The sequence below is a fragment of the Apodemus sylvaticus genome, chromosome 3, assembly GCF_947179515.1.
Source record: "Apodemus sylvaticus chromosome 3, mApoSyl1.1, whole genome shotgun sequence".
In the NCBI taxonomy this organism is placed as follows: domain Eukaryota; kingdom Metazoa; phylum Chordata; class Mammalia; order Rodentia; family Muridae; genus Apodemus; species Apodemus sylvaticus.
In genome coordinates, this window is record NC_067474.1 from 145,812,315 (window position 1) to 145,836,655 (window position 24,341).

Genomic DNA, 24,341 nt, shown 5'->3' on the forward strand with positions numbered 1-24,341 from the left:
AAAAACCCAAATCCAAAAACACACACACACACACACACACAAAACAAACAAACAAAAAACAGGAAGAGGTGTAGTACAAACTGGTGAGGAGTCTGGTGGGTACTGCCAACATTCCATTAAGGAATGTAGCCTCAAACTCAGATTTGCTTGTCTCTCTGGTAGGGACCAACGGCCCGAGCCAAGACACCAAACCACCCAACATTTCCTCAAATACAAATTACCATCTCACGCCTCAGTTTTCATGTCTTTTCACTGCTTACTGAAAAAAAATCTGCCCACCTCTTCTAGCTGTCCCTTCCTGTCACCTAACCAAGCTTCAGCCTTGCTGGCTATAAAGTCTTGAGGGACATTTGCTCGGGACCCCACCACTCACAGTCTTAACTGATATTCTTTTTTGTTTGTTTGAGACAGGGTTTCTCTGTGTAGCCCTGACTGTCCTGGAACTTACTCTGTAGACCAGGCTGGCCTTGAACTCAGAAATCTGCCTGCCTCTGCCTCCCGGGAGATGGGATTAAAGGTGTGCACCACCACCGCCCGGCCTTAACTGGTAATCTTGTGCATTTGCCTGTAAACTTTTTTTTTTTTTTTGGTTTCCCCCCCCCCCCTCCCCGAGACAGGGTTTCTCTTTGTAGCTCTGGCTGTCCTGGAACTCACTTTGTAGACCAGGCTGGCCTCAATGCGTGTAAACTCTTAAGGACAATGATGTCTGACTTCCCCCAACAAGATATACCCAGCACATAGCAAAAAAACAAAACAAAACAAAAAAAAAACCAAAAAACAATTTTAGTACATGCTAGAATGCAACCACAGAAACTGATTTTGCCGAACTCTAATGACTGTTCTTCCAAAAGGTCATGCGTTCAAATCCTAGCACCCACATGGTGGCTCGCAACCATCCGAAAAGAGAAAAGACATCTGATGCTTTCTTCTGGTGTCTAAAGACAGTTATAGTGTACTCACATATAATAAAAAAATAAATAAACCTTAAAAAAATTAATGCTGGGGCTGGAAAGATGGTGCAGGGGTTTAATGGCCCTGTTACTCTTGCAGAGGCCTTGGGTGAGTGCTAGCAGCCACATGGTGGCTCACAACTATCTGTAACTCCAAGGGTTCACCTCTCCTCTTCTGACCTCTTTGTGTATGCACAGGGTGTGCATATATAAATGCAGACAAAACACTTGTATGCATAAAACAAACCCAAAAAGAAAAATAGGGCTATAGATAGTTTGCCACTTAATGGTAATTAGGCCCTTGCATCCAGGACTTTGAACCAAGAAGGTGGATGAGCCTAATAGGACGAAGATGTAAAGATAGAACGACATCTGTATGGGCAGAAACCATTAGTAACTTTATATAGTTTGCGAGATCTCCATTTTTACTGAGAATCCTTGCCAGGGACTGAAACCACGTGTTGCTTACATGCCTAGCAATTGAAATGAGAATTTTCAGTTCAAGTTGAGAACCTGCATCTCTTCTGTAGAATTTCACCCAAGATTCTTCCACTACTACATGACATACTCCAAGTGAGGGACTGAATCAGTTCCTCACAGATAGCTCTCATCCAAGTGTTACTGAACTACAGATTAACTAATAGGCGCCATTAGCCTCTCGAGTCCTCCAAGTTCTCGTGCTGTTTGAGTGTCGCATAGGTGGTATCTATGCAGAACTGCGGTTCATCCTTATAGCACGACAAAGGCACCAATCAAAAATGGCGACTTGGAAGCCCTCCGAGGCCATCGGTTACCGGTCACGCTCGTAAAAGATATAAGTCGAAAAGAAACATCTAGGGCAGGGATTCACGCCGAAGTAGGAGACGCAAAACTGACCCTTGCCACCAGTCAGCCACACACAGCAGAAAGCACATCCTACCAAGCTCGGCGCTAGGCGCACAGTCCAACCACGTGTTGTAGTACGGTCTGCGCCTGCGCCAGTGAGGCGCGCGCCCGGCGGCCGGAAGAGCCGCGCGTTTCCGGGTTGGAGGCGGGGAGCGGTGCCGGAAGTGCTTGGGGAGGGCCGCGCAGTCGGACCGGCTGCTGAGACGAAAGCTTCACTGGGGCAGTCTCCGCATATCATGGGGAGATAGACGCTGCTGCCTGTGAGTCTTGGGCCCTGGCACTTGAGGACGAAGAGCGGGAGGAGGGTGTCAGGACCCAGACCCACAGCGGGTCAGTGCTGGAAGAACTAGGCTGTGGAAGAGACGGGGCTGTAAGGAGCCAGGCTCTTGGGACGGGACTTGAGGGGTTCGGGCTTACAGAAGCAGCGGCTGTTGGGGACTCGGGCTCTGAATGAGACTTAGGAAACGGGGACGGATGTGAATTCTGCAGCATCTAAGGGAAACCCTTCTGAGAGGGACAGGATGGTAAAGACTCCGTACTTTATAAGAGGCGAGGGTAGGAACGAAACGGGACGTGAAAGTGGAGCCCGAGCTCTCGGGCTCCTAAGAGACAGAAGCGGGACAGTAGAGTCCCAGCTCCTAAGGATTCAGAAACAGGGCAGCAAAGACTTAGGGACTGGAGATAGCGAAGCAGGCAGAGAAGACTTAAGTTTTAAAGGGAAAAGAAACAGGCAGTGAGGACTGGGTCTTCTTTGGGGACAAGATCCAGGCTTTCAGACTCAAGAGTTTCTGAAGGGACAGAGATGTAAGAACCGGAGCTCCTAGAAGTGGAGGATCTAGGGGGTCCTTGAAGGCTGGGAGATCAACCTTCAAGGGAGACAGGTTGAAAAGATTTAGCGATCTGTTCTCTGTACCCGGAGGATTAATATATATGTTCGGGGGGGGGGTGTCCTGGGGGGAGGAGGAAGACTTCTTGGCGCTGCCTATTTGGCTTTTTGCATTCAGGCTTTTTCTTGTGTCCGACACTTAACCTATAAAACCCACATGAAACGTCTTCGTTTTTCTTCATTATTGTGAATCAGATGTGAAGTTGAAAGCAGTTTGAACTCGTTATATACTTGATAAGTGCCTTAAGCCCTCCCTATTCCATTCAGCCCTTGTTGAGCACAGATCTCTGTATCATAAGCAAACTGTCATAGATGGAGGTGCAGCAAAGGAGGGTCCAAAGAAGGATTAGGATCACTGAGCCAAATTCTTGGGCTATAGAGCACTCTACCATGTACATCAAATAAGTGGTGCTTGGTGGAAATTAGTTGAATAAATGCTTTTAGAATCTCTACCCTCAAACTCAGAAGGGATTTTTTTTCTAACGGATTTTAATATTTTAGTACCTATTATGTGTGGCGTGACATAAATGTTACAGGTGAGGAAACAAACTTTTAAGTAAAAAGTTTTTTATTTTATTTATTTATAAATTTTATTTATTTTTCAGTAATGTATTGAGAAATTCACAAGTAACTGTGGCCTAGAACATTTTCTAGGGATTGCTTTTAGAAGAGTGGCTTGGACCCTGTCATTTCCCTTCATAAAGATCCATGACTGAAACCTACTCAGATGAGTGGGGCACAACTTAAGCACTTTGGGTTTCTTGTTCTTTCTTTCTTTCTTTCTTTCTTTCTTTCTTTGTTTGTTTGTTTTTCTCTTTCTTTTTTTTTTCTTTCTTTCTTTTTTTTAAGATTTATTATTATACGTAAGTACATTGTACCTGTCTTTAGATACGCCAGAAGAGGGCGTCAGGTCTCATTACAGATGTGACAGGCAGTGGTGGCGTATGCATGTAATCCCAGCACTCTGGGAGGCAGAGTTAGGTGGATTTCTGAGTTCGAGGCCAGCCTGGTCTACAGGGTGAGTTCCAGGACAGCCAGGGCTATACAGAGAAATCCTGTCTCGAAAAAACCAAAAATCCAAAAAAAAAAAAAAAAAAAAAAAAAAAAAAAAAACCCAAAAAAAACCAACAACAAAAATAAAACAAACAAACACAGTTGTGAGTGACCATGTGGTTGCTGGGATTTGAACTCAGGACCTTCGGAAGAGCAATCAGTGCTCTTAACCGCTGAGCCATCTCTCCAGCCCTTGTTTTGTTTTTCTTTTTTTCTTTTTTCTTGAGGGGGGGGGGGCGATTTCGAGACAGGGTTTTTCTGTGTAGCCCTGGCTGTCCTGGAACTCTGTAGACCAGGCTGGCTTCAAACTGAAGAGATCTGCCTGCCTCTGCCTCTGGAGTGTTAGGAGTAAAGGTGTGTTCCACATGAACATCTTAAACACTTTCAAGTATTCTGTCACCACCTTATCACAGCTCCACAGTTAAGTGTGGTTAGTCCTGTTGTATGTATAAGTGTTACAGGGAGGGTAAGGACTTTGTCTTAAATAACGTAGTACTGAGTAGCTTATTTCCAAATGTGCCTCTAAAACTTTCTTAAACTTTCCTAAGTGGATTTCCCTCTATGTGTAGCATGCATGTGAACAAAATATAAGTAATATTTATAAAGCCTGCCATTGAATGAAAGCACACTCTCTCCTCCCCCACCTATTTAGCTCCCCCTAGCCTGGAAATTGCTGTGTAGACCAGGCTGGCCTCAAACTCAGAGATCCACCTGCCTCTGCCTCCCAAGCGCTAGGATTCAAGGCTACACCACCACAGTCAGTGTCTTCCTTAACTCCTTTTAAAGTTCAGGGTACTTCCATAGGATTTGAGATCTAAATTCCTGTGTTTTCACAGAAGCATAGATATTCCAGGTAGAAAAAGAAATGTTTATAGAATCTTTCTTGTAATAGAGTAGGTTATATTTAATTTATTTTTGAAAATTAGGGCTCCATCAGATGAACTTTCCAGTTAACTGCTAGCATGTACTTGCTGTTTGGATGCTTGGGCTAACGGAGCCAGGCGCCTTGTGCTTGACTGTAATCCCATTTACATTGGAAATAGAGGCTGGGAGATCAGGAGTTCAGTGTGTCAACAGGAGACTTTATCTCAAGCGGGAGTGGGGAGCGTATCAGGTGAGGTGGTTCTCCTGGTAAGGTGATCATCACAGAGTGATAATTTGATTTCAGTCCCTGAGTCCTGCATGGTGGAAGGTATAAATAATAACTCCCAAAATTATCCTCTGACCACATCATTGCAGACACACTGAATAAAGGAACAATTTTTTATTTATTTATTTATTTATTTATTTATTTTTCCGAGACAGGGTTTCTCTGTGTAGCCCTGGTTGTCCTGGAACTCACTGTGTAGACCAGGCTGGCCTTGAACTCAGAAATCTGCCTGCCTCTGCCTCCCAAGTGCTGGGATTAAAGGCGTGCTCTACTCCACCCGGCTAAAATATTTTAATTGTTTTTTTTGGATTTTGCTTTTTTTTTTTTTTTCAAGACAGGATTTCTCTGTATAGTCCTGGCTATCCTGGAACTCACTCTGTAGACCAGGCTGGCCTCGAACTCAGAAATCCGCCTGCCTCTGCCTCCCAGAGTGCTGGGATTAGAGGCATGCGCCACCACACCTGGCGTTTTTTTTTTTTAATATTTATTTATCATATATATATACACCACTGATCTGTTCAGACACACCAGAAAAGGGAATAGGATCCCATTACAGATGGCTGTGAGCCACCATGTGGATGCTGGGAATCAACTCAGGACCTCTGGAAGAGCAGTCGGTTCTTAACCATCCCCTCTCCACCCCCCACCTCTACCTCCTTATTTTTTATGTCTATGAATGTTTTTCCTCAATGTATGTTTATGTACATCTGTACTTGATTCAGAGTCCTGAAAAGGGCATCGTGTCCCCCTAGAACTGGGTTGTAAGCCATTGTGTGGATGGTGGGGACAGAAGCTGGGCCCTCTGTAAGAGCAACAAGTTCTCTTAACCATGGACCCATCTCCTGTTCCTATTCCTGTTTTCAGAAGCCTGCATAAAAGTGATCAGGATTTATTTATACCAAATTATGAGAGAAAGCATACCCTTATCACCATCTTGTTGATTTTAATTTGGGGGGGGTGGTTGTCTCTTTTAGAGAGGGTCTACTGTGTACCTAAGACTCTGTTGCCTTGGTTTCCTGAATGCTGGGATTATGGGTTTACACCACAATGCCCAGCTTGATAGTTCAGCTAGTGATAATGGATTGCTGAATTAGCATTGTTACCTATATTTACAAAATACTTGAATTTTTTTTCTTTTTAAAGTATGTGTGTTTGTCTGTATATGTGAGTTGCAGGTGCCGTTAGAGATCAGAGATGTCAGATCCTTGAAGATGGGAGTTTTGGGTGTTGTGAGCCCCTTTATATGAGTGCTGAGAACTTGACGTGGTTCCTCTGAAAGGGCAGATGCACTCTTAGCATTGTTGAGCCACCTCCCCAGCTCCCCACAGTTTTGGTTTTTTTTTTCCTGAGGCAGGGTCACTAGCCCAGGCTGGCCTCAAACTCTATATAGACAAGGATGACTGAATTCTGATGCTCCTGAGTGCCGGGATTACAGGCATGGGCCACCATACCAGGTTTATGTGGTGGGTGTCCAGCCCATGGCATCACCTATGCTAGGCAAGCAATTACCAACTGAGCTGCACCCCAACCCAAAATCTAGTGTGCTCTGCACTGTGAAACAGCAGGTGTGCTGGGGTCATCCTGAAACATTCACATATGGACTTGATTTTAAACTTTCACTGAAAGGGACTTTAGAATCTGCACCGGTTCAGCTGCTAAAATAGATGTAGAGGTAGGGTCATAGATGGTTTTCCACAGTACCTCTCATAAGCCTCCTGCACACTCTCTGTCAGTCTGCCTCCTCCTCCTCCTCTTCCTCCTCTTCTTCCTCCTTTTCTTCTTCTTCCTCCTCCTTTCTCCTCCTTCCTTCTTCTCTCTTCTTTCTTCTCCTCTTCTCCTTCTTGTTCATCTTATTTTTATTTAAGATAGGGTTTCTCTGTATAGCCTGGCTATCCTGGAACTCAATCTATAAACCAGGCTAGCTTCAAGCTTCTGCCTCTCAAGGGCTGGGGTTAAAGGTGTGCATCACCACCCAGCACTGATACGATTTTTCAACTCACTGTTCCCTTTAATTTTTTTGTTTGTTTTTGTTTTGTTTTTTGTTTTTTTGAGACAGGGTTTCTCTTTGTAGCCCTGGCTGTCCTGGAGCTCACTCTGTAGACCAGGCTGGCCTCAAACTTAGAAATCCACCTGCCTCTGTCTCCCAAGTGTATTATATATATATATATATTTTTTTTTTTTGGTCCTTTTTTTTTAAATGCTGTCTCATGTTGCCCACAGCGCCATAAACTGACCATGCAGCTCTAGACTACTGTGAGGTACTTCCTACCTCCACCTCAGAAGTACCAGGATGATAGGTACTCACCACCATACCTAGCGATTTATTTTTATTCTCTGAGATGGGGTTTGTAACATAGCCCAAGCTGCCCTTCAGTGCCTGGGCTAAAGTGATCCTCTTGCCTGAGTTTCCAAGTAGCTGGGGTTGCAGACTTCAGTCCTTCCTCCATCCCTCCCTGTATAGGAGATCAAACCCATATCCTTAAACATACAAGGCAAAACATCAGACCCTGACTTAAATAACCAGTCTCTTCCCTAATAAACAAACAAAAGCCATCAAGAATAACTCTCGTCATTAGGGCCAATCTGATGCCTCAAAGAACCAAAGTGCTTGCTGTCAATCCTAACCTAAGTTTGATCTACATGGTGAAATGAGAGAGCCAACTCCCCAGAGTTATCTTCTGCCCCCCCCCCCCATCACTGTGACCTATGTCTGTTCCTTGCCCAATGTAAAACAAGTAGTAAATAGAAAAACTTTTCTAGCTGTAAGTGATTATAGAAGTCGGGCCTACGCTGTGATCTTAGCACATGGAGCAGGAGGGGTGAGTCAGGAGAAGCACTCCTGAGTCAAAGTCAACTTAGACTACTAGTAAGTGCTAATCTACCCAATGGGCTGTAACAGCATTCTGTCTCAGAAAAGACCTGGATCTGCTGGTTCAGGCCTGTAATGCCAGCTTTTGGCTAAGGCAGGAAGGTTGTTTATGAGTTCAGTTGTCTCCTAGTGAATTCCAGGTCAATCTGGGGTACATAGCAAGACCCTAAAAACATACAGTAAGTAATAACCCCTCCCCCCAAAAATGGTATAATGCATAGGTAGTATAACTAGTTACCAAAATGAGCAAAACGTTTGACTACAGTGATCTTGACACTGTGCACCTTTAGTCCCAACACTGGGAATCAGAGGCGGGAGCTCTCTTGTGAGTTGTGGTTAATCTTATCTGTGCAGTGTGGTCCAGGACAATAGGAGCACAAGACCCTGTCTCAAAAAACAGCAAAAGAATCCCACCAGACAGTGATGCTGATACCTTTAATCTTTAATCCCAGCACTGGAGTCAGAAACAGGCAGACCTGAGGTCCAGGCTAGTCAGGGCTACATAGAGTTCCTGCCTCAACAAAACCAAACCCCCACAAAACTGACTTTTGCAACTATAATTTAGAAGAGAACGGAGCATATTCATGTTTATAATATTAGAAAGCATTCATTCTCATACACACTCTCCCGTGTGCTTTCATTTCAGAAACAGCGAATCAGAAAATCAATGTCATGACACACTTTGTAACTTTTTTTAGTTAAAGGAACTTGGGAAGCCAGATGATGATAGCACACACTTTTAATCCTAGCACACTGAGAGGCAAAGGCAGGTGGATCTCTGTGAGTTCAAAGCCAGCCTGGTCTACAGAGTTGTACTCCAGCACAGCCAGGGCTATACAGAGAATCCTTGTCTTGAAAAAGTACACAAGGCCCGAGTAATGCACTATACCTGAATTTAATCTTCATATGCATATTACACAATTGTACATGAACAGGAACTCACACACACACACATACATCCCACAGGATTGACTAACTTGTTCAAGGCCATATAGAGCATTGGTACTTGAACCCAGATATACATGCTCAACCACCAGCCTATTAACTGAAAATAATTTACACAAGTTCAACTGTTCAAAAATAGGGCTGGAGAGCTGGCACAGCGGTTAAGAGCATTGACTGCTCTTCCAGAGATCCTGAGTTCAATTCCCAGCAACCACATGGTGGCTCACAACCATCTGTCCATCTTTAATGGGATCTGATGCCCTCTTCTGGTGTGTCTGAGGACATCGACAGCCTACTCATATACATAAATAAATTTTAAAATTTTAAGGAAAAAAACAAAACAAAAAACTTTTCTTTTGCTCTCTAGTCTCAGATCACTGGTTCTTTTCAGTTCATGTAGACTATGAAACAGCTAATTTTCCTAGACAGCTAGAAGCTGGAGAAGAAACAGCCAGGTAAAGCCCAATTATTAAGTCAGGCCGGGAACCATAGTTACAAGGCTTTTCTGCCATCAGCAAATAGTCCCCTTGACTCTGATATTGTGTTTCAATAATAAATTTCCTGACCATTGCAGAAGTAAAATTGTTTAAATAGAATGTCTTTATTCCTGTTTCCCAGCTGTGATGGTTCATATATGATTGGCCCAGGGAGTGACCCTATTAGGAGGTGTGGCCTTGTTGGAATAGGTGTGTCACTGTGGATGTGGGCTTAAGACCCTCACCCTAGTCTTCCTAGTGGAAGTCAGTATTCCACTAGCAGCCTTCAGATGAAGATGTAGAACTCTCAGCTCCTCCTGCACCATGCCTGCCTGGATGCTGCCATGTTTCTGCCTTGATGACAATGGACTGAACCTCTGAGCCTGTAAGCCAGCGCCAATTAAATGTTGTCTTTTATAAAACTTACAGCCTGGCAGTGGTGGCACATGCCTTTGATCCCAGCACTTGGGAGGTAGAGGCAGGTGGATTTCTGAGTTCGAGGCCAACCTGGTTCCAGGACAGCCAGGGCTACACAGAGAAACCCTGTCTCAAAACAAAAACAAAAACAAGCAAAAAAAAACTTGCATTGGTCATGGTGTTTGTTCACAGCAGTGGAACCCCAACTAAGACACCAACTTTCTCTCCTTTCCTCCTTCCTTTCATCCTTTTTTCCTTCATTCATTCCTTTCCTTTTTTCTTCAATCCTTCCTTCTTTCTTTTTTTTTTTTTTTTTGAGACAGGGTCTCACTGTATAGCCTTGGTTAGTCTAGAACTCATAGAGATCTGCCTGCCTCTTCCTCCTGAATGATGGAATAAAAAAATTACCATCACTTTAAAAAGTGATCACAGCCGGGCGGTGGTGGCGCATGCCTGTAATCCCAGCACTCTGGGAGAGGCAGGCAGATTTCTGAGTTCGAGGCCAGCCTGGTCTACAGAGTGAGCTCCAGGACAGCCAGGGCTACACAGAGAAACCCTGTCTTGAAAAAGCCAAATCCAAAAAACAAAAACAAACAAACAAAAAAAAAACCCAAAAAAAAAGTGATCACAATAAAAAAAGGAAAACTTTTAAAATGAAAAGCCATTAGAGCATGCCATTTTCCTGTCAGCCAACCCCAGCTTACCTGTGGCAGATGGGAAGAGGGGGCTTAGACTTGGTTATTTAATTGAATTCTCAACCATGCAGCCTATAGTTTTGCTGTTTGGTGTGAGAACAGCTATCTGGATAGCTGACTCTGGGCTCAGACCCAAGATCCTCCTGTCTCAGCTGCCACATCCGACTTTACAATACTGTCTTGACAGAGTTACAAAGCTAGGACTTCACACATACTAGGCAAGCACTCTAGCACTGAGCTTCATCTTCAGTGGATCCCTGCTGGTGACGTTGCCCCATGCCACAACTGGAATACTTCTGTGGCCAGGGTGGTACTTGATACAAGTTATTTGTTTACAGGTAGCTTTTGAAAATGGCTGCCTCTCATTACAGCGGGCTTACAGCTGTTGCTGATGTAATTAAAGATCTAGACACTCAGATAGCAGTAAGTAAATTCCTTGAGGCTGCCATGAGCAGAACTTGGTGAATGTGCTTCTGGTCTTGACACCACAGCTGATGTCCACACAGCCAGTCTAATGGCTCTACGATTTAGGAGTTGTGGCTGCTTCAGGCAAGGGCCTTGGCACGTCTTGAAGAATGCTAAAACACAAAGAAGTAGTTTGTTACTGGTAAAGCAGAGCTCTTAATAGTTACTAAAAGTTGTGTTTATTGGGCAGAACCCTGCCTTGTACTTAAGCATGTTTCGGAATGCTTCAACATGTTTTGAAGTGAACTAATTGTTTTCTTAAGCTTTGTGACTGGGATTCACGTATTTGATTGTGCTTCTGTTTATTTGAATTTAACATTTGATACTTAAAATAATGCATGTAAGTACTTAACCCAATATTCTGCTTGTATGAATTCCTCAAAAATGCCTTACTTATTCTAGTTCACTTTTTAAAATAAGATTGCTGATTTCATTTACTTTTTTCCTTATTTCAATTTTGTGAACTATTTCATTTCCGTTTTGGAGACAAGATGGTTTCTAAAAACCAGGTGAGAGCAATGAAATTCTTTATTCCCTCCATGTTAATGTCACCATCAAGAGGTCACCCTTTCAGAGAAGACTCAAAGTCTGGGGCTGGAGAGATGGCTCAGCGGTTAAGAGCACTGACTGCTCTTCCAAAGGTCCTGAGTTCAAATCCCAGCAACCACATGGTGGCTCACAACCATCCATAATGAAATATGGTGCCCTCTTCTGGTGTGTCTGAAGACAGCTACAGTGTACTTACTTATAATAAATCTTTAAAAAAAAAAGACTCAAAGTCTGACAGATTTCATGTTACTTTCAAAACTCAGGTGTCCCTAGAGTAACTCTGTCTCTGTTTTCCTTCCACAGTTGATTGGCCTTGGTCCTCACAGCTCTAAAAAGAAGCAGGATCTTGATAAGCTCTATGAGCTGAAGTCTAAAGCACTGCAGATTATGAACCAGTTTGGCCCCTCAGCGCTAATCAACCTCTCCAGTTTCTCATCTATAAAACCAGAGCCAGCCAGCACCCCGCCACAAGGCTCCATGGCCAATAGCACCACGGTGGGGAAGATAGCAGGCACTCCCGGGACAGGTGGTCGTCTCAGCCCAGAAAACAACCAGGTACCTCAGCCTGTCTTCCTCAGAGCTCCCTCTCTAATTTGACCCTATGCATACAGAGATGGACATTGTCAGGAGGTCATTTTTTTAAGATTTATTTATTTATTTCATTTATATGAGTACATTTCACTGTCTTCAGACACATGAGAAGAGGGCATCAGATCCCATTACATATGGTTGTAAGCCACTATGTGGTTGCTGGGATTTGAACTCGACCTCTGGAAGAGCAGTCAAGCAGTCAGTGCTCTTAACTACTGAGCCATCTCGCCAGCCCTACAGTGTCAGTTTCTACTCTGTTATACATGGCTGCATATGTGTATGTATGTATATCCATATAAACACGTGTAATAACAAACTTTCATACGGCAGGTAGCTAGAGTTTTGGCTTTATTTTGTTGAGCTAGTGTTTTAGTCTGTAGCCCAGAGTGACTGAATCCCCAGTCACTATGTGGCCCTAGCCAGCCTCAGGTCATAGGTAATCCTCTTGCCAAGCTGTGGGATTATAGAAATAAACCATCACACTCAGCAGTAGCAGATATTTTATGAGTTATCTATACAGCATAGCTATCTATATATTATAGTATAGAATCTATACTGTGTATAGCTCCTTATTTGTAAAAGGAGTCTTCTCTTCAGTTGCTCCTTCTTGTGGTTTTTACTGCTGCCATCACTGTCAGCAGGGATTCCCTCTTTGTACCTGTGACCCTGATTCCACCTTATAGAGCAACAAGAAAAGAAGAATACCTTTGCCTTGGATCTTGATGGCTACATAGGATGGTTGAGGAGCAGTTCAAGGGAGTGGGTAGAAGGACTGGCCAAGCTGCCTGGGGAAGGAAGGGTTGGCTGAACAGAGACTAGCCTGTGTTATCTCTGGAAGCCACTGGAAAAGAGCAAGAGAAAGTGGGTGTGGAAGACACACCTGTGATCCTGCCACTTGTCAGGTGGTAGGAGAAAGGTCGGGTGAGGGAGCCTCTATTCCAAAACAAGTTCAGGACCCTGTCTCGAAAAACCAGAGGACCACCAAGATGGCTCAGCCAGTAAAGGCACATGCTGCAGAGCTTGGTAATCCAAGTTCAGTCCCCAAATCTATGATGGAAGGACAGATCCTAGTTCCTCAAGTTATCCTCTTACTTCCACATATGCATTGTGGGGGGCATATGTAAACACAGACACATGCCTAACTACTGTAAAGAAAAGTCTTTAGTCCCAGCACTTGGAAGGCAGAGAGCCAGCCTGGTCTGCAGAGTGAGCCCCAGGACAATCAGAGCTACATTGTGAGGACCTATCTCATAAAAAGGGCTTGGGGGGCACACTGTTTGTCTTTGTTTCTATTTGTGGTGCTGGGGATCTACTGTAGGATCAAGCCAGGCAAGCAGTCTACAGCTAAACTGAATCTTTAGCTCCCTCACCATGTTCTAATGCAATCTAGTGTGGCATGCCTTTCCTTAGAAAGGAGGGCAAGCACTCTAGCTTATGTATTGTTTCCGTATGCACAGATGGCCACATGCAGGTTGCCCTCACAGAACTTTTAGATTTTCTTTTTTTTTTCTTTTCTTTTCTTTTCTTTTCTTTGTTTTTTTTTTTTTTTTTTTTTTTTTTTTGATTTTCAAGACAGGGTTTCTCTGTGTAGCCCTGGCTGTCCTGGAACTCACTCTGTAGACCAGGCTGGCCTCGAAGTCATAAATTCACCTGCCTCTGCCTCCCAAGTGCTGGGATTAAAGGTGTGCGCCACCACTGCCGCCCAGCAGATTTTCTTTTTCCTTTCCCTTTCCCTTTCCCTTTCCCTTTCCCTTTCCCTTTCCCTTTCCCTTTCCCTTTCCCTTTCCCTTTCCCTTTCCCTTTCCCTTTCCCTTTCCCTTTCCCTCCCCCTCCTGCTCCCCTCCCCTCCCCCCTATCCCCTCCCCCCTCCCCCCTTCCCCCTTTCCCTTCCCCTTCCCTTTCTTTTTTTATTTTTATCTTATTTTTATTTTTTGATGGGGAGAGGGTTGTTTTGACACAGAGTTTCTCAGTGTAGCCCTAGCTGTCCTGGAACTTGCTTTGCAGGCCAGGATGGCCTCGAATTTAGACATCTACCTGCCTCCACCTACCTGATGGCTGAGATTAAAGATCTGTGCCACTGTGCCCTGCTGGAACTGTTCGCTAGATGCAGAGGAGAGTGTGGAAGACGGGTCTGCATGAGCTGCTGGCAGTTAGATGCTGGCCTCTGCTCTAAACTGCTCTCCCCTCTCTCCCTCCCATGACAGCTTCTGTCTGGATTGTATCTTTGTAGCTGGTCCACAAGGGAGGGCTGTCTGAATGAGACTAAACCCAGCAATTGACAGCCTATCTTCTGTAGCCATGATAGATTTGCTTCCTTAATACTTATGAAAACTCTTTCCCCAATTCACTGTAGGTATTGACCAAGAAGAAATTACAAGACCTAGTAAGAGAAGTGGATCCTAATGAGCAGCTGGATGAAGATGTGGAAGAGGTAAGGTAGATTTGAGTCCAAAGACCTCGGGTCCCTGCAGTTGAGGCACCATGGTGAGTTAGGAGCAGAGTGGGGTCTGGGAGATGGCTCAGCAGTTTAGAGCATTTACTGATCTTTATGAAGACACCAGTTTGGCTTCCAACACTTTAACCAGGCCGCTTACAACTGCCTTAACTCCTGCTGTAAATAATCTGATGCTGTCTTCTGGCTTCTTGGGGCATCCTCACACACAGTCATATACATACACCTACATGGATACATACAAAGTAAAAAGGTGGGCGGAGGCGAGTTGGCATTTAAGAGCCCTTGCTCCTACAGAGGACACTCTTTCAGTTCCCAGCACCCACGTGGTAGCTTACACCCATCCACGACACCAGGTCCAGGGGATCTGATGCACACTTTGACTTATGCAGGTACAAGTATACACATGCAAAATACTTGTAAACAGAAAATAAAATTTAAAAATCTAAAAAAAAAAATGTTTTTTAAATAAAAATACATTTCATGCAAGGCTCCTCTTCCAGAGGACCTGAGTTCAGTTCCCAGCACCCACACAGCCGCTTACAACTGTCTTTAATTCTAGATTGAGGAGATCTGACACCGAGCCTCCTTAGGCACCACGTACAGAGATGTACATGTAAGCAATGCATACATGTATATAGGAGGGAAAGGGAGATGGTAGGGAGCAGTTTTAAAAGTAAACAAAAATAAAAAGAGCTCAGGATTTGAACTTAAATTAACCCTTAAAGCTGAGTCCTGTCTCCACTACTTGCTGGTTACACAGCCCTGAGCAGGTTGGTCTTAGTCTTGCCATCTTCCTTTACTTTTTTTCTTTAAGAATTATTTATTTTAGCTGGGTGGTGGTGGCGGCGGCGGTGCACGCCTGTAATCCCAGCACTCTGGGAGGCAGAGGCAGGCGGATTTCTGAGTTCGAGGCCAGCCTGGTCTACAGAGTGAGCTCCAGGACATCCAGGGCTACACAGAGAAACCCTGTGTCGAGAGAAAAATAAAAATAAAAAAAAAAGAGAATTATTTATTTTATGTATGTGAGTACACTGTAACTGTCTTCCAACACAGCAGAATAGGGCATCAGATCCCATTACAGATGGTTGTGAGCCACCATGTAGTTGCTGGAAATTGAACTCAGGGCCTCTGGAAGAGCAGTCAGTGCTCTTAACCGCTGAGCCATCTTTGTAGACCTTGCCATCTTCCTTTACTGTCTGGGGATAAAGGTCTAGTGGGATGACAGCTGGACGGTTAAGAGCACTTGCTACACAAGCATGAGAGCTAAAGATCAGATACCAGAACCAGGGTGAGAAGGTAGGCACTTCTTGGGACTGTAACTCCAGCTCTACAAGGAGCATAGACAGATGGATTCTCAGTATGCTAAGAAAGGGTCAGTTCAGAGAGAGAGATTGCCTCATAGAAATGGGCTGAGATGGATGGAGGATACTTGGTGTCCTAATTAAGCCCCCCAAAGGCTCTAGAGAAATGGGTGAGACATTGTGAGCACTTGATGCCCTTACAGACAACCCAAGTTTGATTCCCAGCAGCCATGTCAGGCAGCTCTCAACCACCTGTAACTCCCAATGCCAGAGGATCTGACACCCTCTTAGATCTTCTGATCTCCTTCAGCACCTGCACATAGATAAATGTGTGGTGGTACATACCTTTATCCAGCACTTGGGAGTCAGAGGCAATCCTGGAGTGAGTTCAAGACCAGCCTGGTCTACATTGCAAACTCCAGGCCAGCTGTGGCTGTATAGTGAGACACTTTCTCAAAAATGCAAACAGCCAGGCATAGTGACTCATGCCTTTAATCTTAACCCTTGGGGGGTAGAGGCAAGCAGATCTCTGAATTCAAGGTCAATCAGGGACACACAGTGAGATATTGTCTCAAAAATATATGAAACAAGTATTTTTTTATTTTTATTTATTTATTTATTTATTTATTTTTGGTTTTTTGAATTTGGTTTTTTTGAGACAGGGTTTCTCTGTATAGCCCTGGCTGTCCTGGAACTCACTTTGTAGACCAGGCTGGCCTCGAACTCAGAAATCCACCTGCCTCTGCCTCCCAGAGTGCTGGGATTACAGGTGTGTGCCACCACCACCCGGCCAAACAAACAAATCTTAAAAACAAATTTTAAAATGATTGAGGATACACTGGGTATGAAGTCACATGCCTATAATCCCAGTATTTAGGAAGTAGAGGCAGGAGAATTAGGAGTTCAAAGCCATCCCAGACTACATAAGACCTTGTCTAAGGGCTAAAAAGATGGCTCAGTGGTTAAGAGCACTGCATGTTCTTCTAGAGGTCCTAAGTTCAATTCCCAACAATACATGATAGCTCACAACCATCTGTAATGGGATCTGATGCCCTATTCTGGTGTGTACTATATATACACACAGAATACTCATACATACATAAATAAAAATTAAAAAAAATAAGATAAAATAAAAAAGACCCTGTCTGATGGGCCATGTGTGGTGGTGCATGCCTTGGTCCCAGTACTCCAGAGGCAGAGGCTGAAGGAATCTCTGTAATTTCAAAGCCAGCCTGCTCTACAGAGCTAGGTCCAGGTCAGCCAGGGCTATACAGAGAAACACTGTTTTTTTTTTTTTTTTTTTGGTTTCTTGAGACAGGGTTTCTCTGTGTAGCCCTGGCTGTCCAGGAACTCACTCTGTAGACCAGGCTGGCCTCGAAGTCAGAAATTCGCCTGCCTCTGCCTCCCAAGTGCTGGGATTACAGGCATGCGCCACCATGCCCAGCTACCCTGTTTCAAAAAACAAAAACAAACAAAAACAAAAGAGCAAGTAAAAGCTGTCTTGTGCCAACAGTGAGTAATCAGGGATCACCATTATTTCATGATTAAATGAAGAGAAGGCAGAGGGGCAGGGAATGTAGAAAGGACAGCATATGCACAGAGAGGCCCAAGCTACCCTTGTTCTTAGTGATGTGTTCGCCCTCCTCACTCCACTCCCACACCGGCCCAGATGCTGATTCCAGCCAGTAATAGAAAACCTGGCGAAATGTGAGACTCAGGAAGCACACAGTTGTCCCAGCAACAGGAGCCTGCCCTGCCAGTGCTGTGCTCACTCTCCCATTCCCCTCTCCAGATGCTGCTACAGATCGCTGATGATTTTATTGAGAGTGTGGTGACAGCTGCCTGCCAGCTCGCTCGACACCGCAAGTCCAGCACACTGGAGGTGAAAGATGTCCAGCTACATTTAGGTATGTGGTTTCATTCCTCCCTGAAGTAGCTCCGTGACTAGTTCATAGGACCTGTGACAAATGTCAGAGAAACCTTCATGCCAGGACCAGACCTTTAGGTCTGGAATTTACCATTCAGAAGCAGTGCCTAATAGAAGCAAGAAAGGCCTTTGTGGAGGGGGATGCCCCAGGACATCAGATTTAAGACAGTCCTCCACGTTCCATCTGCACTACAGCTCCGCACTTGACTTCTCAGAGTCTGTCTCCATTTCATAAAGTGAGCATCGTGATCTCTTCCTTGACGATTATATTTATGAATTGGAAAAAAAGGCATATTCTACAACTGAACACAAGTTACTCTCATAATATTTATGTGCATCAGATGTAATATATAATGATCACTAAATTACTAAATTTCTGTTGAGGGCCAAGCAGACAGCTCAGCGGATAAGAGTACTTGCATGAGACCTCTGTGCAGTCGCCAGCACCCGCATCAAAAGTCAGCGCTGTGCGTCATCCCTCCATCCCCCGTAATCAGAGCCCTAGGAGGGTTGCTGGGGCTTGCTGGCCGCCAGCCTGGCTGCAAACAGTGTGTTTCAGGTCCACTGACAGATCCTATCTCAGAAGAAGGTGCAGAGTCAGAGAGGAAGACACCAGATGTCCTCTGACCCACAGGCACACAGGAGTACATGTACCACATACCTACATGCGTGTATAACACACACACATAACTTCAGTTTGATTTAAGTAGTTGGTCTGTCTAGAATAAAATAAATTTTATAAAACAAACCCTGTTTTCTGTGCTCTGAGAACACTAAAGGAGTAATAAAAGGACCCACTTATATACAATTAGGGACAAGTTAGGAGCCAGAGTTTTAGGCCTGTAATACTGTATTCAATGTCTATTTTATATTTTAAAGAAATATCATATTATAATTAAATATGAAGATAGGGTAAAATATAGCAAAGAACAATGAGGGGCTGGAGAGATGGCTCTGTGGGTAAGAGCACTGACTGCTCTTCCAAAGGTCCTGAGTTCAATTCCCAGCAACTACATGGTGGCTCATAGTCATCAGCAATGAGATCTGATGCCCTCTTCTGGTGTGTCTAAAGACAGCTACAGTGTACTTACATATAATAATAAATAAATCTTTAAAAAAAAAAAAAAGAAAGGAATAATGGTGTCTGGGTAAACCCATCTGAATGTGATTTATTCTCTAAGTGTATAGGTATACTGTTTTTTTTTTAAAGAAAGGGTCACCTCCCAGGACAGCTAGAACTTGTTACAAAGAGAAACCTTGTCTTGAAAAACAAAAAAAGAAAGAAAGAAAGGGTCACTTTTACCTGGAACTCATAGAGACCCACCTGCCTCTTCCTCCCTACTACTGGAACTAAAATGATGTGTCACCGTATCTGGCCAAAAATAAAATAAATAAAAACATAATAAAGATTTTGAAGCTGGTTGGTGGTGGCGCATGCCTTTAGTCCCAACACTTGGGAGGCAGAGGCAGAGGCAGGCGGATTTCTGAGTTTGAGGCTACCCTGGTCTGCAAAATGAGTTCCAGGACAGCCAGGGCTACACAGAGAAGTCCTGTCTCAAAACAAACAAGATTTTGAAACCGTAAGAAGTAAGCCAGGCAGTAGCCAGCAGAGTGTCACCATCCCAGCACTTCAGAGGCCAGCACAGGCAATTAGGTCCCTGAGTTCAGCTCTAGTCTAGGAGGCATATTAATTACACTTTGCCTCAAAACTATAAGAATGGGCCTGGGGGGGGGGGGAAGAATGGGCCTGGGAAGAAGCCTCAGTGGTTAAAAGCCTATGTTACTCTTTCCTGAGTCCCAGAGTCAGCTTCTTGATCCACCTCAGGTGACTCCCTGTAACTCAAGCTCCAGGAAATGCCATGCCCTTGTCTGGCCTCTGTGGTACCTACATACACTCACACAAACATACACATAAATAAAACACTGCATAAAAGTAAAAGCTAGAGAGATAGATGGCTCAGTGGTTAAGAGCAATGGATGCTCTTCCTCAGGTTTGATTCCCAGCACCCACATGTTGCCTCATAACCGTTTTTATCTCCAGATCCTGGGAACCTAGCACCCTCTTCTAGCCTCCTTGGGGACAAGCTTGCACACCTTATACATAAAGTGACTGGGCGGTGGTGGCGCACGCCTTTAATCCCAGTACTTGGGAGGCAGAGGCAGGAGAATTTCTGAGTTTGAGGCCAGCCTGGTCTACAGAGTGAATTCTAGGACAGCCAGGGCTACACAGAGAAGCCCTGTCTGGGGGGGGGAAGGGGGGGAGACGGGACGACATGCACATAAAATTAACATTACTAAATAATATTTTTTAAAATGAAAATTAAAACGGTTAAAGGCCTTGAGGATATAGCTCAGTGGTAGTGTTTGCCTAGTGTGTACTAAACCTGGTGCTAAAAACAATGAAGAAATCTAGAGAGGCCATGTATGTATAATCAGATGTATGTATAATCAGAGTCCAGGCCTGTCTTTGAGGCTTGTCGCAGCTACATTGCCTGTGTGGCTGGTGCCTCAGCTCTGTGCTGGTGTCTTCTTTGCAGAGCGCCAGTGGAACATGTGGATCCCTGGATTTGGCTCTGAGGAAATCCGACCCTACAAAAAAGCTTGTACCACAGAAGCTCACAAACAGGTGAGGAGCCTGGGGCAGCCAGGACTGGTCCCTAGAACTACATCTCAGAGGGAGTACAAACCACTGCCTCCTGGAATGTCAGTCCCCTGCGCAGCCAGCTTCCCTGCACCAGAGGTCAGAGGTCAGGGGAAGCTCTGCCCTAGCTTCCCTCCTGCTGCGCTCTGCAAGCTCTTTCAGTTTTCATTTAGAGCACTTGATTCAAGATCTCCTGTGGGCACACCCACCTGCTCTCTCACTGAAAACCAGCCTGGCATGCCATACACCACCCAGGTCAGAGGAAGAAGTACGCCAGGCTCTGCCTGACATTCCGGATTATGTTCCACATTAGCTGCTGTCCTCTGCCCTTCTTGACAGTGTGAGGATATCATTTTTGTTCAAGAACCAGTTGTCGCCACCCTTAGACCAATAAGGGTCCTGGGCTCCCAGTAACAAGCCTGGCATCCTTTCTGTTGTGATCTCAACAGCTGCCCTGCTGGCAAAAGCGAGCCACACATGAGGACAGCAGGCATAGCTGAGCAGGCAGGTCTCTTTCCGGGCCTGGGCCCAGTGGCCTCTGCAAACCATCTCTGCAGACCCTGTGTGCTGCTCCCTGTGTATAGACTGTGCTTCTAGCTAGTGGCATCTGGATGAGGCAGAAAGCTGACTCTGACCCATATTAACTGCTCATCTCTGTCTCCTTTCAGAGAATGGCATTGATCCGGAAAACAACCAAGAAATAACACAGGGAACGGTCAGGGAATGGACGACATGTATGTGGAGATACTTGAGCTGAGACCTCAGCCATCTCATCCTTGGATTTTTTTTTAAATGCTTTACAGAGAAGCATATATTTTTTATTAACAGTGCAGCAATATCTATAATGACTGAGAAGATCTGCCAAAAGAATAAAGCCTCCTACCCCACCTTCTGGTCCCTTTTCCCTGCCGTCTAAAGAGAAGCAGCGTTACCTACTGGAGAAGATTTTGCCTGTGCTTTATTATATAAGTGATTGGCCGTAGGAAGAGCATTTTGGTCGTGTTGGGTGAGACAGTGTTAGCAGGTTTGTAGAGGGTTTGTCTCCTCCTTCCCCTGTCCCTGTACTTTGTAATGTCAGTGTTTATATGAATATGAACTTGATTTGCTTTTCCAGAATAAAGGAGTTATTAATTGAAGACACAGGGTGCATAGCTGAGAGCCTTTGAAATGCCAGGGTCCCGGCAAGGCTGGGAGCACTGCAATCAGCAGGGGGCAGCACAGGCAGAGATGGGGTGAGAGAAAGCGGCAGGGATTCCCCACTGTTCTACTCCAAAGGAACAAGCTAGCAGTAGGAGTCGGAGCACTCTCTGCCACCAGACACGGTGAACTCTGCGAAGCCCCAAAATAAACAAGCATTCTAGTTTTGATAATGTTAGCGTCCCTAGGACCTTTTTGTGTGTGTGTGTGCATGTATGTGTGTGTGTGCTTTGAGGCAAGCTCTCGGGTAGGCCAGGCTAGCTTCAAACTTGATATCTTGCTGAGGCTATCCTTGAACTGACCCTCTCGGTGAGCTGAGACCGCAGGTGTGCATCATCACGTCTGGCTTTTTGGAGCCCCTATGGACCTCTCTGTATCTCCGGAGAAGATTGTGTTCATCCTTGTCCCTGAGGAAGGATGTGACTGACTTGGGGAAGTCCCGTTGCTGGGATTCTGTCATCGGAGGAAAGCAGGCCCTGTGGCAACAGCAGGATCTTCTTCCCAGTCATCATCCTGACCACGCCTAGCACAAGCCTTGTGGATCGTCAGGGCTATGGGCTTAGGGGAAGGTGGCTGCTCTACCCAGGGGCTGCAGCACAGCCACACCTACCTTTGTCCCTACGTTGGTCATCTTCCTCCTGAGGCTTGGTCCAAGACATGACACAGTTCACAGGTCTGAGGAGTTCAAAGGCCATACTGATGTTGCCATTTTCTTGGCTGAGGTTTGAGCCTGGAGAGTCTGCAAGGGGACAACCACCTTCTTCACGGGTCACACCTGACTCTGAGCTTCTGGATCTGCAGCCCAGCTTCAGGATGAGGATGTTGGAGGGTCTAAACTTTCTCTATGGTGACATCAGACAGCAGAAAGGTCCCACTGAGTCCCGATAGGAACAAGTAACTGATGCCAGCAGCCAAGAAGGAATCTGGAATGACTCTTGAGTCCTCTTTGCAGGACAGAAAGGGACAAGGGAATTGGGGAAGTACAATGGACAGAGGGACTCACAGGAGTCTCGTTCAGCTGTGTGACAGGTAGGTGGCTTCCTCTGTCTCAGTCTTACTGTCTTGTCAGCACACTGAAGGGCTGTTCATGTCTCTGTAAGCTGTGCCCATGCCTCCAGTAGGCAGGAGCCATAATAAAAGGAAGAAAGGGGCGGACAGTCCTCAGATGCAGTGTGTGCCTTCATTCTGGCATCTCAGGCATTGGAGCCCTTGGTTCGGGGAGCTGTGTCGGCAGCATGCTATTCTTGGCTTCCCACCCAATTCACTTGAACAGTGTCTTTGGTTTTTTAAGGTAGGGTTTCTCTATGTAGCTCTGGCTATTCTAGAACTTACTCTGTAGACCAGGTTGGCCTAGAACTCAGAGATCTGCCTACTCTGCCTCTTAAGTGCTGGAGCTAAAAGTGTGCGCCAGCACTGCCTGGCTGAGCAGTGTCTTAACTGCTGAGACGTGGGAAAGATTGCATTAGACAGGATGATATGGCCCATTCTGCTTCTCTGCAGAATGTGTGTGCATGTATGTGTGTGCTTGTATATGTGTACGCATGCTTGAGCATGTGTGTGTGTGTGTCTGTCTGCTCGCATGCTCATGTGTACTCACAGATGCATGTTCACATGTATATGTGGAGGCCACAGAAAAACCTCAGGTGTCATCCTCAGGAATGTCATCTCCCTACTTTGGGACTGGTTCTCTCTTTTGGACTCAAACCTACCAATTAGGCTAGACTGGCTATCCAAGGATTCTCCTGTCTACACTTCCCCACTACTGGGATTACAAGTGTGTACTACCAGACCCAGCATCTCTATGTAGGTTCTGGGCATCAAACTCAGGTCCTCTTGCTTTTAGGACAAGCATCTAGCTATCTCCCAAGCCCTGGTTACCGGCTTGATTGTTTAGTTGTCGTTGTCTTGAAGAAAACAGATTTATAGAATACACTGCAAGGAACAGCAGGCTGAATACTATCTAGCATGCCACCAGCCTTGTTTCCGTTTTTTTGAGACAGGATCTGTAGCCTAGGTTAATGTTGAATTTGTTATGTGTCTAAGATCCAGCTGCCTCCATGCCCAAGTGCTGGGATGAGAGGTGTGTACTACCAACCTTGCAGGCTGTCACCATCCCACACAGAGCAGCTGTGACTACCTGCAGTTGTCCCCAAGATCAGGTCTGCCAGCGTTTCTCATAGAAGGAGGGGGGTGAGAAGGGTCACTGGACCCTCATCAAGGATTCTAACCTGCCTCCTCACAAGCCGCCTGCTACTCTGCTCTAGCCACATGTGGTCCTGGGGAGTGCTGGAAGGGCAGCCAAAGGGAAAACTCCACCTCTGCTGTTTGGGAGAGGTTGCCACCATGCTGGGGTGGGACTTTTCAGTGATGCAGCTATTTGGTGGTCACCCGTGTCCTGTAAGCCAAATAAACTCATTGGTTCACCAAGATAGACTTGGGTGGAGTTGTTCTGTCCTTGGCGCCCTGCCTAGACTAAATAGACATCAGGGAAAAACTAATGCACTTGAAGGGACAAGGAAGGGTAGCAGATTCTGAGAGGATAGGATTGTGGAGAGTCGGTGTCAAGCATTTCCCCAAAAGAACTAAAGTTAGTAAGAGGCTGGGGTCTCAGTGGAGCAGCTGTAGCCACCCGAAGGAAGGAGCAAGGTGTTTTCCAAAAGGTATTTGAGGCCTGGCTGGATGGCTCAGTGGGAAAAGGGTTCGGCCATGCAAACCTGTCAACTTAAATTCAGTCCCTAGAAGTCATGTAAAGGGAGAGGGGAGAAGCAGGCAGACAATAATGTTTTTCAAACTGTACACAGATGGGTCTTTTGCCTGATATATGTCATGCAGTGTCCATGGAGGACAGAAGAGGGCGTCAGGTCCCTGGGAGCACAGTTAGAGATGACT

The 24,341-nt window shown here is 45.3% G+C and overlaps 1 protein-coding gene across 5 annotated transcripts; it reads left to right on the forward strand.

Annotated features, from left to right (window-relative positions):
• Positions 1 to 1,984: 1,984 nt before the first annotated feature.
• On the forward strand, positions 1,985 to 23,879 carry Taf12 (TATA-box binding protein associated factor 12). 5 transcript variants are annotated; one of them, XM_052177587.1, is made up of 7 exons: positions 1,985 to 2,095; positions 3,223 to 3,257; positions 11,644 to 11,895; positions 14,285 to 14,362; positions 17,480 to 17,594; positions 20,152 to 20,240; positions 20,924 to 23,879. In XM_052177587.1, the coding sequence occupies exons 2-7, from the start codon at positions 3,249 to 3,251 to the stop codon at positions 20,957 to 20,959; spliced, it is 579 nt and encodes a 192-aa protein (XP_052033547.1). In that variant the 5' UTR covers positions 1,985 to 2,095; positions 3,223 to 3,248; the 3' UTR covers positions 20,960 to 23,879. The 5 variants fall into 5 exon arrangements, with proteins under 5 accessions (XP_052033547.1, XP_052033550.1, XP_052033546.1 ...); XM_052177590.1 differs by lacking the exon at positions 3,223 to 3,257 and adding an exon at positions 9,357 to 9,599; XM_052177586.1 differs by lacking the exon at positions 3,223 to 3,257 and adding an exon at positions 10,665 to 10,749.
• Positions 23,880 to 24,341: the final 462 nt, after the last annotated feature.

What these genes read in the sequence shown, in the direction of transcription:
- Taf12 (XM_052177586.1), top strand. Translation starts at nt 10,678, where the DNA reads ATGGCTGCCTCTCATTACAGCGGGCTTACAGCTGTTGCTGATGTAATT. An exon ending in ATCTAGACACTCAGATAGCA is followed by an intron (nt 10,750 to 11,643) that starts GTAAGTAAATTC and finishes TTCCTTCCACAG; the next exon opens with TTGATTGGCCTTGGTCCTCA. An exon ending in CCACAGAAGCTCACAAACAG is followed by an intron (nt 20,241 to 20,923) that starts GTGAGGAGCCTG and finishes GTCTCCTTTCAG; the next exon opens with AGAATGGCATTGATCCGGAA.